Source organism: Aquarana catesbeiana, linkage group LG09 (assembly GCF_042186555.1).
Source record: "Aquarana catesbeiana isolate 2022-GZ linkage group LG09, ASM4218655v1, whole genome shotgun sequence".
Taxonomy (NCBI): Eukaryota; Metazoa; Chordata; class Amphibia; order Anura; family Ranidae; genus Aquarana; species Aquarana catesbeiana.
In genome coordinates, this window is record NC_133332.1 from 208,173,893 (window position 1) to 208,189,796 (window position 15,904).

The 15,904-nt window shown below is 40.8% G+C and overlaps 1 protein-coding gene across 1 annotated transcript; it reads left to right on the top strand.

Annotated features, from left to right (window-relative positions):
• Positions 1–244: 244 nt before the first annotated feature.
• Positions 245–11,278, top strand: PIGV (phosphatidylinositol glycan anchor biosynthesis class V). The gene is made up of 4 exons (XM_073599607.1): positions 245–396; positions 1,858–1,966; positions 2,169–3,260; positions 10,952–11,278. The coding sequence occupies exons 2-4, from the start codon at positions 1,886–1,888 to the stop codon at positions 11,192–11,194; spliced, it is 1,416 nt and encodes a 471-aa protein (XP_073455708.1). The 5' UTR covers positions 245–396; positions 1,858–1,885; the 3' UTR covers positions 11,195–11,278.
• The last annotated feature ends 4,626 nt before the right edge of the window (positions 11,279–15,904 follow it).

Genomic DNA, 15,904 nt, shown 5'->3' on the forward strand with positions numbered 1-15,904 from the left:
GAAACTGCATAGGTGTGAATCCAGCTTAAAATAAGACTTTCCACAAACTCCTGTTCTGATGGCAACTGTGAAATGTTTGGTTTCCCATCACTTTCTGTTTTGGTGACAAGGGGCACTAAGCGGGTGGTAAGGGCACAAATAGGAAGATATACTTACTTTAAAAATGTCTGCTTTCTCAATGCAGGATAAGTATACCATCGCTGTGCAAATGCCTGCAGGCTTCTACCTGGAGATGGAAGGGTTACACACAGACTGGTCTGGTCATGTGACCTCGTGACAACACCATGGAGGCAGGATTACAGCTGTCTATCGAATGTAAACAGGAAGGATCAGGTTCAACTACTTTAATGTATTTCCTTGTGTGGATGGTGTATTATTGCTGCAGCTCCTGGCCGGGTACGTACATGTCTGGCTGATTTCAGCAAATAGCACGTGTTCAGGCATCATGGCTGACCATCCCTTTAATTCCTGAATCCTGACACAGCTTCTGTGTCTGAGGTCACCATTGTCTGTGTAGAACAGCACATCCCAGCATTGCACACTGACATATCTTTTTTTTCTGCCCCAGCATGATTTTCCATTGTCCCTGCTGTCTTTGTATGAATAAAAAAAAATCACATTCCTGTTGTCTATATGGAACTACAACTCCCAGTATTCCAAGTTAGCATCACAGTCCCAGCCCTGTATAAGGCTCGATTCACACCTATGCATGTTGCTTTTGAGCGTTTTTGGAGGTTTTTTTTTCATGCTTGCCACGTTTTTGAGCAGCGTTTTTGCGGCGTTTTTGCCGCGATTTGCGTTTTGCGTTTTTTTTTTTTTTTTTTTTTTTTTACAGTTTTTTTTTTACAGTCTTAAAAAAAATTAAAAAAAAAAAAAAAAAGGCAAAAACGCATCAAAAACGCACCAAAAACGCTGCAAAAACGGTGCACTTGCGTTTTTGATGCTTGTCCATTGAATTCTATTACATGCAAAACGCTGCATTTTGCATGAAAAAAAGTCCCTGACCCTTTCCAAAAATGCAGAGAAACAAAAAAGCATTGATGTGAACATGTTCCATAGGAACCCATGTTAAAAAATTCCCGTGCATTTCTGCAAAATGCATCAAAAAACGCGCTAGTGTGAATGGAGCCTTACTCCACGTCCCAACTAGATTCACTGCCGGGTCTGTAGAACTACAACTCCCAGCTTGTCATCCACTGCAAGCCCACCTCTCTCTTTAGGGCCCTTTCACACGGCATTCCAATCAGGTCCACATGTCCATTTTTCAGGTGGATCTAATGGGAAGCTCCATGCAGCGCTAAGGACAGTCAATTCTAAATGGACCTGTGTCTGTTTACTTCCAGATCTAGAAAAAGAAACTGAAAAGGACTGTTTCCTTTTCCGTTTTTTGTACCCAAACATAATGGATCGGATAGCCTGATTTAAATAGACACAAGTCCATTTACATCCAGCGGGTCATAGAGCCATCACGGGTCCGTCTGTGTCTGCTGTGTAAATGCAGACAAAAATTGAGTGGGCACAGACGTAAAAAACTGACATTGGATCTGCTCCAGGATTCCCTGCTGTTTGGAGGCAGCATCCTCATGTGGCGGTTGGTGTATATAATGTAATAAAGCGGAACTCCAGCCAAAGCATCCTGTTGGGGAGTTTCCTCTCACTTCCTGTCAAGAAGATGGATCCCTCCAACAGAAATAAAGACCTGACTGGGGTTCTAATGCTGCCCCAGTCCGTCTACATTAAAATAAAGTTTTCAGCTTTAAGTACACAGACATAACTCTTTTGTCTTGATGACTCCGAATGCATTGGCTTGATCTGTATTTCTCCATCATTCAAGTTATATTTTCTCTGTCCCACCAGATATACACTTTGTAGTAGCCATCCGGAAATGAGGGGGAGCCGTGACCCGTTTGTGCATGAGATCATACGCTTCTCTTTGTCGTGTCGTGGGCTCACATTGATAATGCAGGTAAGGAGATTATATTTAATAAAGGCATGTTATTTTTTTAAAGGAGATTTCTCCTCTCTTCGTGTTACCTGGACAGGAAGTAAGAGGAAACCTCCCTGATGGAGCAATAAAATGCTGACAGATGTTCTAGCCCTTTTACAATCTATCTAAAACAAAAAAAAAGTTTTTTTAAATTCCAATGGTGTTTTTGTTATTCTTCTAGGTTTTGTTCAATCTCCTGATACCAGACCACACCGCTGACGCCTTTTCTCCACCACGACCACCTCCAAGTTCTCTTGGTGACCACATAGCAGAGCTCCTTCTGAGAGGTTTGGGACGCTGGGATGCAGAACACTTTCTGTTCATAGCGGAACATGGCTATGTATATGAACACAACATGGCTTTCTTCCCACTGCTCCCAATGGTTATCACAGGGCTGGCACAAGGGCCTCTTCTGCCCCTGGCAGGGGTTCTAACCCTGAGGAGTCGGTTGCTGCTTTCCTCTGCTCTCCTAAACTGTGCTTGCTCAACCCTGGCTGCGGTTTCTTTGTACCTTCTGGGATGTGTGACTCTTCAGTCTCGACGTACGGCCTTCCTGGCTGCACTTTTATTTTGTATGAGTCCTATATCAATCTTCATGACTGTTGCCTATTCAGAGAGCCTGTTTGCCCTGGCCACGTTTAGTGGTTTGTGGCATTTGCAAAAGAATCGATTGCTAGCTGGCAGTGTGCTTCTCTCGCTAGCCACAGCGGCCCGTTCCAATGGACTGGTGAATGCTGGCTTCCTGATACACTCTGGAATGAAAGTATTTTTACAGCAGAGCGGTTGTTGTAGGCCATTGATGAAAAGACTGTGTGGAATTTTGTTAATGATTCTACCCTTTGCTGTTTTCCAAGGTTACTCTTATTATAGATTTTGCTTCCCGTCCTATGGAGAAGGTCACCTACCTGAAGAACTCATACAACTAGCAAAAGACAAGGGATACCGAGTGCGTGGAGAGCCAATTCCTGCCTGGTGCTCATACCATTTTCCACTGGTGTATTCCCATATTCAAAGTGAATACTGGGGTGTTGGACTCTTCCGCTACTTCCAGCTACGGCAGTTGCCCAACTTCTTCTTGGCCGCCCCAGTCATATTTCTTGGAATCTGTGCAACATTCAAATATATTTCCTCTAACATGGAACTCTGCAGCACTCTGGGGTTATGGGATGTGCGGAAAAAGGACAGTTATGGATTCTACGGACCTCGGGTGTTTGTCTATGTGGCTCAGCTCTCCTTCTTGGCAGCATTCGGAGCTCTGTGCATGCATGTGCAGGTATAGACTAAGAACAAGCTGTGATGCTGGGGTGCAGTGGGAAGGAGAATAGTGGTTGTACAGTAGACAATGTATTTAAACAGTTAAAATAGGCCTGTGTTGTGTCCATGTTTCCTTTAATGGCGTCCCCACCAACAGCACATACTTACCTTTTCCCTGCTATTCATTGGCACCCAGAACATTACCTGGTACTCCCAGGCATGAAAGTGTATGTGATTCATTCCCCTCCCTCTCATGTGACAGCACTAGAGCTTGCTGATTGGCAACTCAGACGCCCAATGCTGTCACGGGGGCTAGAAGAGATTCTGCAGCTTTGTGTAAGTTCCATGTGGAAACATACAAAGAATGAATCTTTCTACTGCATGTGGTCAAAGAGAGCAGATGGAGAGTGAAGGGCAGGAGTATGTGCACCCAGTGGAGCGGCCATGAAAGTGAAGCATAATGCACAGGTTCCTGCTGGCTAAAGAAAACCTGTCATCAGACAAACATGAAGCTACCACTGATGATCTCTTCTGAAAATGTCTGATGCCTGGCTGTCATGCTAGCATCAACACTTTTCAAGTCACTTTTGTGGAACCAGTATGCAGATCGGGTGCTCTCACTATACATACTGCATGCACAGATCTGTGAATCTGAACCTGTTGGAGTCTGAGACAGCCAGGCAGATAACAATTTTAGGAAATTTAGCAGTGCTGTTTCTTCTATGACAAGTTTACTTTAAAGTGGATCTGTCATTATGGCTGTAAACACACCTAAGCTTTGCAGTAACGTACATCTTACCATGATTTACCACCATGCACAGTCCATGTTGCGGTGTAATATGGCGCCATTTTTTTGAATGACACCCTTGTTGACTAGTTCTGTATTTTGTGCATACACCTCAATCATTGTAGTAGTATGGACATATACATATCTAGATCTGAGAGATCTTACAACAAAGAGGTAGTTCGTTCCGCAATACACATTTATTAATAGGGTTACATAATCTATACAAAGTACACACCCAACAGTATTTACAACACAATGTACAGTGTAGGTCTCCTGGCTTACATGGTATTTACAAATTACCCACAACACCCATATTTACAGTACAGTATAAAATACAAGTATGTTAGATTACCTGTTAACTTCAGGTCAGCCCATGGTGACTGCTGTCTGTTCCCACACCAAAGAGTGAGTAAGCTTGGTCACAAAGCATTATATCCCCCCCCTCCTTTCTGTAGTGTGGCTAATATAATTCTCCCTAATTGGTCACTGTACCTAGTAAATGTATATTGGGCACAGCCTGATTGGATGAGTCAAAGAAGGCTATTGTTTACTACCCAGGGAAGATGTTCTCAGGAAGAACAAAAGGCCAACCTTTGAAGTTGAACTAATTACAATAACACCAACACAACACTCAGTATTTTAAATATATTTCCCTCTAACTGAAATATATTTCTAATTACAATATTTTACAGCGATTAATGGATATTTCACATAAACTTATAAGGCAACAGATGGCCCCTTGTGGCCAGTTGAGAATATGAGACTCGGCCACACCTAGAATAATGGTTTATGTGCAATCTCCTTTAATATTTGTCACTTTTGGCTTTACCCTCTGAAATGAAATAAAACTCTTTGAGAAGAAAAAAAAAACTTTTTAAACTCTCCATCTCTACAGTTCACACTTCTGGATCCCAGTATTGGTAGTCATCACTTGTTCTGGATGTCATAAGTCCAAAATAGAAATCATGAGAAACGGCACCAAAACAAAACAATAAGGAAAAAAAACAAAAACAAAAAAAAAAAACATGAGGATCCTTGTTCTCAACAGTCCAAAAATAACAATAGTCCGATAATAACAGTACGAAAGTCCATAAGGCGAATCTGGTCATGTTGCCCTTGCTTCTGGGACGGCCTTCACTGGTGATTCCAAGTGGATACAGCATACAATAATAGCCTGGGGACCAGCTTTTCCTGGCTTTCTAAGATTATACTTTATTAATGTGGACAAAGGTAGAGAAATAAAAACACAAGTACATTTAAAACATATGCATTCAACTGAATGCTTGTCTGGTAAGTCTAAGCCGTAAGGACCTTTTGATTAGAATTGTCATAGATATACTGCGACATACTAATGAGACCCCTTTCCCAGTGACATGTGTAACAATTTGAATGGTTACGCCCTTCAGCCAGGTGTCTGATTTTCATCCCCCCATCTTTCTTCCTCCATTGTCATATGCCTGCAAGTACCTCTGCCCCACCTTCTGTGGAATACCACGTTGTGTGTGCGTGTATGACCCTTCACGTGTTCTGGGGAGTTTTGTTGCCATCGCAACTCACCACTAACTCCTTTTTACTGGAACTGTGTTCCGTTCAACCTTGGCTGGTGCCAAACCTTTGGGCATATAGCTCCGTCCTGCCTTTAGCAGGCTACAGAAGAGGTCATCACTTTAAGAGTTCTCTGTGCAGATTAGGCAGTGTCGCCTACGCAGACAAACATAATTCGGAATACGGATGAGTGTGATGTCATCAGTCACTAGTGGCTTCAGGAACAATTAAACTAAATTACACTTAAGTACAATTGTACTATACTCCCTGCTATTTGCCAATCACTATGAGTCTCACCAGTCCCAGTATATCTATATGATATTCACGCAATGCTCTTTGAACTTAGTTATGGCACGAAAAAGAAAACTGACCAACAAACAAAAAAAATTGATCAATGACCACATATGATGCCTGCCCAATATTAGAACTGTAGAGAGGATTGTATGTCACATATACAACGAAAATAGTCACATGACCAGGTGTAACCAGGTGTTACTGTCATAGTTGGTAATAACTACCATGACATACATTTATATAAAACAATTATCCAATGTCGAAAGAGAGAAGAAAAACTGTTGGAACTTGGTCTATCCCCAAAATGCTATAGGGAAGCTTTAATATTCTATATCAACATTTCTAACCATTTTAAATGTTCTCCATATAATGTTCCCCCCTACTCCCCTCTTTTTTTTTTTTTATTTATTTATTTCACCCTAGTGACACCAAACTCAAGAATCACCATACAAAAAATAAATAAATAAATAAATAAAGGTACTATAGGAAAGAAAGAAAAATAGTAAACGTTAAAAAAAATTTCAAAAAAAAAAATTAGAAATCGTTCTTCCCCCCTTTGTTTTTTTCTTTCTTTTGTAAAGAAAAAAAATTACCGTTAAGAAAAAGAAGAATAAAAATAAGAGAAAAAAAAAATGTAACAAATTAAAAAAAAATTAATCTGTATTCTGTCAAAAAAAAAACCAAAAACATTGAAACTGCCTTCAAACATTGTAGCTATTCAAAAGGCAACACCCTCTGTCGGTGGTGATTAACATATTAATTAGATTGCAAATCTATTTGCAATTCAATCAGGCCACAAGAACTTGTATTACAGAGAGCAGGATCTCTGTTTTAAAAAAAAAGTTTAAATGTTTTTCTTTTTAGAATTTAGTTGGGCCTGACTGCAATTAATTGGATTCAAGGCTTCTCCTTAAAACAAAAAAAAAATAAAAATTATGTTTCAAGGTCCTCTGTGTTTCAAAGTACTTTGTCCAGTCTGGGTCCAATCATTTGTCATTGTCTGTGTATGTCTCCTAAAATACAAAACTCAAAAATTAATAACACCTCACTGTACCTCTCTGAGAGGTTCATAATGGACTAAACTAGTAGTGGATGATTGGAACAGACTTCCAGCTGAGATAATGCGTCCATCCACAGTAAGTACAGTCAAAAATGTACAGACACACCCACATATCTGTACTCTGACAAACAAAAAGTTATAGGAAACCTGGTGTGTTTGTAAGTACTTAAAGTTTAAGAAGACAGCCTGTAGACATAAAACCTTTACACATATTAACAGCACATGCGTCAATTTGGAAGGAAAAACAAAACACCAGACCTACTGAATCCATAAGATGTCACAAAGGTGCAAAGCAATGCATTGTTATGTATTTTCCATGTATCAGAGTGAATGAAACTTCACTCTAAGCCACAGGAAAGGAAAAATTATCAAAACAAAATCCCTACAGTTTCTCAGAGCTATAGGGATGGAGATCTCTTATCTGTGCACAGGTTATTTATTCGCGAATACATATAAACTTGTAAAAAAAAAGTATTATTTTAAACTGGTACCAGTATTGAGCTCATTACAAATGGGAAAAATTAATAAAATAATCGTAAACAGTACAAAGCATGCGCATTAGTGTGATCACACTTATTGATGGCCATAAAAACAATGTACGCCCCTACAAAAAAAAAAAAAAATCTTTCTTTACACATGGACAGTTCATACCCATGCATTCCATCACTCAGACACACACATTCATTTAGATTGAACCCATACATCCTGGATAGAGCTTTGATAAATCGCAAATGAATTGTTATGTGTTTACGCAAACAGGAGAAAGGAAACAAAAAAAACAAACAAAAACCAAGAACACCAACCAAAAACAAATACATAAATAAAAAATATATAAAATGAAGCAAGAGTAGGCTTCTGTACTAAACACTACTTGTACCCTATACCTTTGAATATTTATGGCAGTCTTCTGATCCTTTGGGGAAGATAAACACCTGTATTACTAATAACCATGTTTGAATACCTAGCCTAATATACATTACCTTAGGTGTATGTATTTATGTATAAATACATCTATATTGATACACCTGATTAATATGTAAATACTTTTTCATGAGCTCCCTGCACCTGGAAAATATAACTTAGACAAAAGTTATTACCCTTTTCCCTTTCTTTCACACAAAGAAAACAAACACTGCCACATTGTTACATTTACATATTTACATTGGTATATGTTCACTGACATTCACCCTTGGATCTGGTGAAAACAAATGACTCAGATCATAGACATCTGAATGACACATTAGATCTGGTATTTCTTTTGCTTTTTCTAAATTGCTTATATTTAAGGTTTGTTCCCAGTAAGGTGAAGTCCTAGCAGATAGCATAGATAGGTTGGCCCCCCCTCCAGTATTTTCTGTTTGAATGGAACAGATGGTTTTCTGTGGGACCTTAACAATTTGATCAAAAGATTGTTTTATTTCTTTCAGTTCTTTCCTACACTGTACCACCTCTGCATGGCATGCTTCATATTTTACCTTAAGAACATGTTGTGATGTTTCCATTATTTTATTGGTATTTTCCCAATTATGAATATGTGACTTCAGTAGTTCAATCTCATTTTCAAGAGAAGTAATTGTGCTAATTAACATAACCTCTTTCAGAACTGATTTCCTGTGCTGTAATCTGAGATCACTTTCCATGGAATTTACGTTCAAAGGGGAGCATGAGGCTATTTGCCTTTGACTAGTACCTGGGGGGCTATGCCTATAGATCTTATCTTTGGAGGCATTGTAATTGTAATGGTGCCTCTTTCTGTTTGAAAAGGTGGCAAATTCTCCTGTAGTGTGACTTGCTAAACAGGTTTTGTTGTTTGCACTCTGGTGATAAATCTTTGATTTCACAGAATTAGACCTTCTGGCTACATGAAAAAATTTGTGCATACAGTCCATGATGCATTGATATGAATCTTTAAGGGGATTTATAAAAAATCCACATTTAATTTTAAATTTTGGATGGGCATTAGCTATTAGGAGGGTTTTGTACTCTGGGTCCTCTCTGTGTACGTTTCTCCGTTTGCCTACATAGTAAGCTGACCATAGCCTCTTTGCATAAAGAAGTGGGTTCTCATTATTTTCCTGTTTTGTTCTATACGCTGCTTTTAAGCCTAGGTCAAAGGGACATATTATTTTTAGCAATTCATCTACAGTTTCATTGTAATCTGCTCTTCCTTCTTTAACATGGTCTGGTAGGGAAGACCATGTGTCTAAGTTAACGGTTAATAGTAAAACTTTAACCTGATCTCTGGAGTTGCCAACTCCCAGCAATTTACATCGTTGCAAGACATTATCTGCATGAAATGTTATGTGCACTCCTGGCAACAGTTTGCCAATATTGTTAGCTACAAGTAGCACATTTTCTAAAGACTGTCTGTCCTCCCTATCCATCTTTTGTGCTGTGCTCTCAATTCCTGTTGATATGCATACATACAGGAAACAGCTCTCTTTTTTTTTTTTAAATAGACTGAATCTTCATGCATAGAAACATTGGGCAACAGCTCTTTTCATCTCCTTCTAATGCATCTGGACTCTTCATGTACCAATTCTATATTATATTTAGCTTTTAACAAAAGTTATGTGTTCCTCGTAGGCTCCCTATTAATTACCCACTGTAGAACACAGCTATTTCTTATAGCCCATTTCTATATCGAGCACATAGAGCACCCAATGTTCATTTTTTTAGCATTCAAATGAAAAACCCTTTCAAAGTGCCTTTTGTAGATATTGCAACCCCTTGAGATATTGCTGAAAGAGACCACCAAATTTTTCTGTCCCTTCGCCGGTCGCCATTTTGTTGACTAGTTCTGTATTTTGTGCATACACCTCAATCATTGTAGTAGTATGGACATATACATATCTAGATCTGAGAGATCTTACAACAAAGAGGTAGTTCGTTCCGCAATACACATTTATTAATAGGGTTACATAATCTATACAAAGTACACACCCAACAGTATTTACAACACAATGTACAGTGTAGGTCTCCTGGCTTACATGGTATTTACAAATTACCCACAACACCCATATTTACAGTACAGTATAAAATACAAGTATGTTAGATTACCTGTTAACTTCAGGTCAGCCCATGGTGACTGCTGTCTGTTCCCACACCAAAGAGTGAGTAAGCTTGGTCACAAAGCATTATATCCCCCCCCTCCTTTCTGTAGTGTGGCTAATATAATTCTCCCTAATTGGTCACTGTACCTAGTAAATGTATATTGGGCACAGCCTGATTGGATGAGTCAAAGAAGGCTATTGTTTACTACCCAGGGAAGATGTTCTCAGGAAGAACAAAAGGCCAACCTTTGAAGTTGAACTAATTACAATAACACCAACACAACACTCAGTATTTTAAATATATTTCCCTCTAACTGAAATATATTTCTAATTACAATATTTTACAGCGATTAATGGATATTTCACATAAACTTATAAGGCAACACCCTATTGCAATTTGCCAGCACACTTGAATGCATGTGTGTTTCAACACATCACAACACACATATAGGAACCCTGTACACTACATTATGGTATGTCCATTTTTTTTGTGCCTTGGTGGCATGTTCATGTGCTTACTGTAATGCTTGAGATAGGAAAGGTGGTCTTATAGTCACACTTCACAACCAAGGGGGCACATGTTAGTGTTACAAAATCACATTATTTAACCAAAAAAAAGTTTTTTCTTGCCATGAATAAAAAAAACCCCCAAAAAACGATCCTTTGCAGTGCTCACATGATCTGACTACCCATCATTACTGAAGACAGTTTACTGTGTTCAGTCTGCAGCACAAGGGTCAGGAAGGACTGTGCTTTGTACACCTAGAAAATGATACTATAGAAAGGTATTTACTGGAATCTTTTAGCGACTGCTCTCAGGCAGGACTTCTAAACGTTTAAAATGGAGTACACTGGAATGATCCCCATATACATGATTTAATGTTATTTTATTAGCTGAAATGTGTATGATGCCAATTAATGGGAATTTCCAGGAACCATTTATGTCAGTCATTTTTTTTTCTCCCATGCAGGTTGTCACCCGACTGCTCTTCTCTTCCTGTCCAGTGCTTTTCTGGTTTTGCTCTCATATAATTGAGGAGAACGAGCCTTGGATATGGGGCCTGCAGAGAAATAAGGAGGCTTCCAATCCAGCTATGCGCCTGCTCAGGGCCTGGGACTCGCTGCGAACACGGACACGGATTCTGCTGGGCTATTTCTTAGGGTACTGGGTGATTGGGACAGCCTTACATGTCAATTTCCTCCCATGGACGTAACACGCAGAGGGCTGTTGGAATGTGGAAATAATTGTATAAAGTTGCAGTGGATTCATTGTAAATAAAGTTGGATATAAGGGTGAACCACAACTTTTTTTTGTGGGCTTCCAATACACTGCCTTAGGCCTTTCTGTACAAACACAGGTGTCATCTAGGATGTCACAAACTTTCCAATGTTGCTGCATTATCATACATGGCCAAGAATTTAAAAAATACGGGTTTTTTGTTGCTGTCTGTGTCCTATTTGGGGATATTTTCCTTTACTTCGTGCCCTGTAGACACTATACCAGGAATCACCCCCCCCTGCATCCCAAGGACAATCTGCTCTGCGAGGAAGTTTTAAACAATAAATAAATTGTTGTTTTTAGTGTAGAGTAGGGAAGGGATAAAACCCTTATCACATTTATTTTTTTGATGTTCTCTTTGTAAAGCTTCCATTTAGCTCCTGTCTTGAAGATACCACAGGAAGTGAGAGGAAACGTCTACAATTGGACGTAACGCCCCTCTTTTTCAGTTGTCACTGGAATAGGTGTCTCTGGTTAGAATGGTCACTAAGAAAATTAAAAAAGGAAAGCCTTCCCAGCTGGTTATAGATATATTGTATATTAGCATGGCCATACACATTACATCCTCTGCTTCATCTTTAGATTTAACAGGAGTTACATACACTGTGAGTGTATGTAACACCAGAAGAGATTATTTCTGATAACCCACCTTGGGGTTTGCAGGGAGAAGAAACAGCCAGATCGCTGCTCTGTGTACAGAGTCCTGTGTGTTTGTAAACACAGGACTCTGTGCTGTGATTGGACACAGCCAATCGGCCATAAATCATTGGCTGGCAACTGCTAACCTAATCACACTGTGTCCAACCACAGCACAGTTCATCAGGGTGCGCCCCAAACCTTGAAGCAAGCTGGCAACGTCACAGTGAATCTAGTAGCAAGTAGTTAAAAACAGGAGGCTTGGTGGCCATATTGCTGCCACCTGGCCACCCACCTAAGTTCTAGCATACAAGTCCCCTGTTTAGGTCAATTGGCACGCACCGCAAGCCAAAAGCTTGGCTCATGATTGTGGTGTGGTATTTTAATATAAGATCCCCTTGGGGATAAGATCCCCTTGGGGCAGACATTTAGGAGATGGCAGGATTGTCTCCTGAGCACCTGGCAGCTGTTGCTATACAGCCCACTGAAAAGTGATCCACTGTGGATTGTTTTTCAGAGGGCAGTAGGCAATGCTCACCATGTAAAGAGCCCATAGATAGGCATCATGCCTTTCATTGTGTACTATTGTGATGAGCTCTGTGATTATTCTCAGTTGTCACATGGTACAGACAGGACCAATCACAGCCCATCTGTCCCCTGTGATTAGCTGTGGCTAATCACAATAGTAAACACTGAATGAGTAGTTTTCATTCAGAAAAAAATGTTGCCTATAACTGTAAAATTCACAGTTAAAAGCAATCATAGTGTGTAAAAAAAATAAAATAAAATCTACATCTCCAGAGTAGTACAGTGTTGAGTAGTACTGTGGTAACACTGTATTGCTCTGGTCACTGTATGTAAAAAAAAAAAAAAAGAAGAAGAAAGAAAAAAATATAATGAAAAATAAAAAAAATATTTTTTTTTAATTTTTTTTTCTATATTATATTTTGTTTTGTTTATTTAAATATTTTTACAAATTGAAAACATTATTAACATTTTTTTTTTTTACATACTGTCACCAGTCAGTGTCCCTGTTTATTGCCACACAAGTCATATGATGATGCTGTACTGTACTGCATCGGTGACAGTATATAAAAATATTTCAAAACAACATTTTTTTAAATTTCTTAATTTTCTAAAAAATTCTAACTTCAAAAAACTCACCATGCCTTTTACTAAATACCTTGGATTGTCTACTTTCCAAAAAGGGGTCATTTGGGGGATATTTGTACTGTTCTGGCATTTTCGGGCCTCAAGAAATGAGATGGGCTATTAGTACATCAGGATTGATCAATTTTCAGATATATACCATAGTTTGTGCACTCTATAACTTTCACACAGACTAAAAAATATATATATATATATACAGTATATCTTTTCACGAAAGAAATGTAGAAGAATACAGTTTGGCCTAAATTAATGAAGAAAGATTATTTCTTTGAAACCTCATCTGCAGATATCTCCCAAATCGTCCCCTCCGCTACTCCCAGGACCTCCTGCTCTCTAGCTCCCTTGTTACCTCCTCTCATGCTCGCCTTCAGGACTTCTCCAGAGCCTCTCCGATCTTCTGGAACTCCCTGCCCGGTATATCCAATCAGCCTCTAACCTGTCCACCTTTAGGAGATCCCTAAAAACTCACTTATTTGGGGAAGCCTATCCCACACCCACCTAACAACTGTCCCTGAGCCACCCCCCATCAAATCATTCCCTGCATCTATTACCTTTTGTACCACCACCCCCTCCCTTTAGAATGTAAGCTCTATGAGTAGGGTCCTCCTGCCCCTTCGGTATTGAACTGTACTGTAATAGTGCTGCCCCTCCTCTACATTATAAAGCGCTGCATAAACTGTTGGCGCTATATAAATCCTGTATTATAATAATAATAAACATAATGATTTGCAAAATTTTATAGCAGAAACAAAGAAAAACTTGTTTTTTTTTGTTTTTTTTTTTTAATTATCTGCCTTTTTTAGTTTATTTTGCAAAGAATAAAAAAAAACAGTGTAATTAAATACCACCAAAAGAAAGCTCTATTTGTGTAAAAAAATGATTACAAATGTCATATGGGTACAGTGTGGCATGACCGCGCAATTGTCATTCAAAGTGCGACAGTGCTAAAAATCGGCCTGGGCAGGAAAGGGGTAAAAGTGCCCAGCATTGAAGTGGTTAAAAAAAAGTACAGCATGCCACATTTTTCCACATCAGAACACACAACCAACACGTACAAGAATGCATTTACGTGTGTAAATGCAACTTAGTTAAAAAAAAAGAAACAAATAAAATAAATGTAAAAACGCACTTCAACACACAAGTAAACGCACATGCAGAAACGCCCAGTGAAAGCAGAGATTGCGGTATGGGGCCCATTCACACTTTGCCCTCCTTAGTCATAATAAAGTAGAACTATAGGCAAAACTATTTTTTTTCACTTTAGATCAGGGGCGTAACTAGAAATCACAGGGCCCCATAGCAAAATGTTGTATGGGCCCCCCCCTGCAAACCGCCCCCCCTGAAAACCGCTCCCCCCCCTGCAAATCGCCCCTCCCCCTGCAAACCGCCCCCCCCCCTGCAAACCGCCCCCTCCACAAAAAAAAAGAACTAATGCCACTGAACAACAGATTACCACACCCACGTGGCACAGTACCCAGGCAACAGCTTATATTAATTTTGAACAACAAAGTATGCAGTATACTGTATGCAGCCCCTAAAGGACACACATTGCTGACCTCCAGCCTTCTAACCAATTTCTGTTCTGTTATATAAAATGAAATATTTCAACTCACCATAATGCAGAATCAGTGGGAGCCCTGAGCGTGTCACTTGCCACCGTCGCCTGCCACCAGATGCAACTTGTCACGGAATGTCACTTGCCACATCACCCGCCACACGTTGCGGATTGTCCACTTGCCACGTCGCCTGCCACCAGATGCAGATTGTCACTTGTCACACGTTGCAGAATGTCACCTGCCGCATGTTGCCGATTGTCCACTTGCCACGTCCCGGATTGTCACTTGCCACACATTACTGATTGCCACTTGCCACGTCCCAGATTGTCACTTGCCACACATTAGATTGTCACTTGCCACGTCACCTGCCACACATTACGGATTGTCACTTGCCACTTTCCGGATTGTCACTTGCCACACATTACGGATTGTCACTTGCCACGTCGCCTGCCACATGTTATGGATTGTCACTTGCCACGTCACCTGCCACACATTACGGATTGTCACTTGCCACGTCCCGGATTGTCACTTGCCACACATTACGGATTGTCACTTGCCACGTCGCCTGGCACGTTACAGATTGTCACTTGCCACATCACCTGCCATACATTACAGATTGTCACATGCCAGGTCACCTGCCACACATTATGGATAGTCACTTGCCACGTCACCTGCCACACATTACGGATTGTCTCTTGCCACACATTACGGATCGTCACTTGCTGCCACGTCCCGGATTGTCACTTGCCACTTCACCTGCCATACATTACGGATTGTCACTTGCTGTGTCACTTTCCTGCTGTGTCAGGCAGCAGATTATCAGTCAGGCAGCAGAGAGATAAGGTCATCTCTCTGCTTCCTGAGGCTGCCTGCACAGTGAGGGGGGAACTGCACTGCAAGGATGCAGGGAGGGCGCCGGGCGGTGAGAGATGATGTCACCTCTATGCACCCCCGGCTGCCAGCTCCCTGATTGGCCAGCCCGCTCACACACGAGCCAAGCCGCCCAGCTGACTCACCGCCTGACAGCCCTCGGAGCCGCCCGCTGTCACCGGCGCCGCAAAGCCGCCTGCTGTCACCCGTGGGGCCCGCAAAGCCGCCCGCTTTCACCCGCGGGGCCCGCAAAGCCGTCCGCTGTCACCCACGGGGCCCGCAAAGCCGCCCGCTGTCCCCTGTCCTCACCGGGTCCGGGGCCCCTAGCAGCTGCGGGCCCCATAGCGGCCGCGTGTGTCGCTATGGCGGTAGTTCCGCCACTGCTTTAGATAGAGTAAAGGAGGGTTATAATC

What these genes read in the sequence shown, in the direction of transcription:
- PIGV (XM_073599607.1), top strand. Translation starts at nt 1,886, where the DNA reads ATGAGGGGGAGCCGTGACCCGTTTGTGCATGAGATCATACGCTTCTCT. An exon ending in GGCTCACATTGATAATGCAG is followed by an intron (nt 1,967 to 2,168) that starts GTAAGGAGATTA and finishes TTATTCTTCTAG; the next exon opens with GTTTTGTTCAATCTCCTGAT. An exon ending in CTCTGTGCATGCATGTGCAG is followed by an intron (nt 3,261 to 10,951) that starts GTATAGACTAAG and finishes TCTCCCATGCAG; the next exon opens with GTTGTCACCCGACTGCTCTT.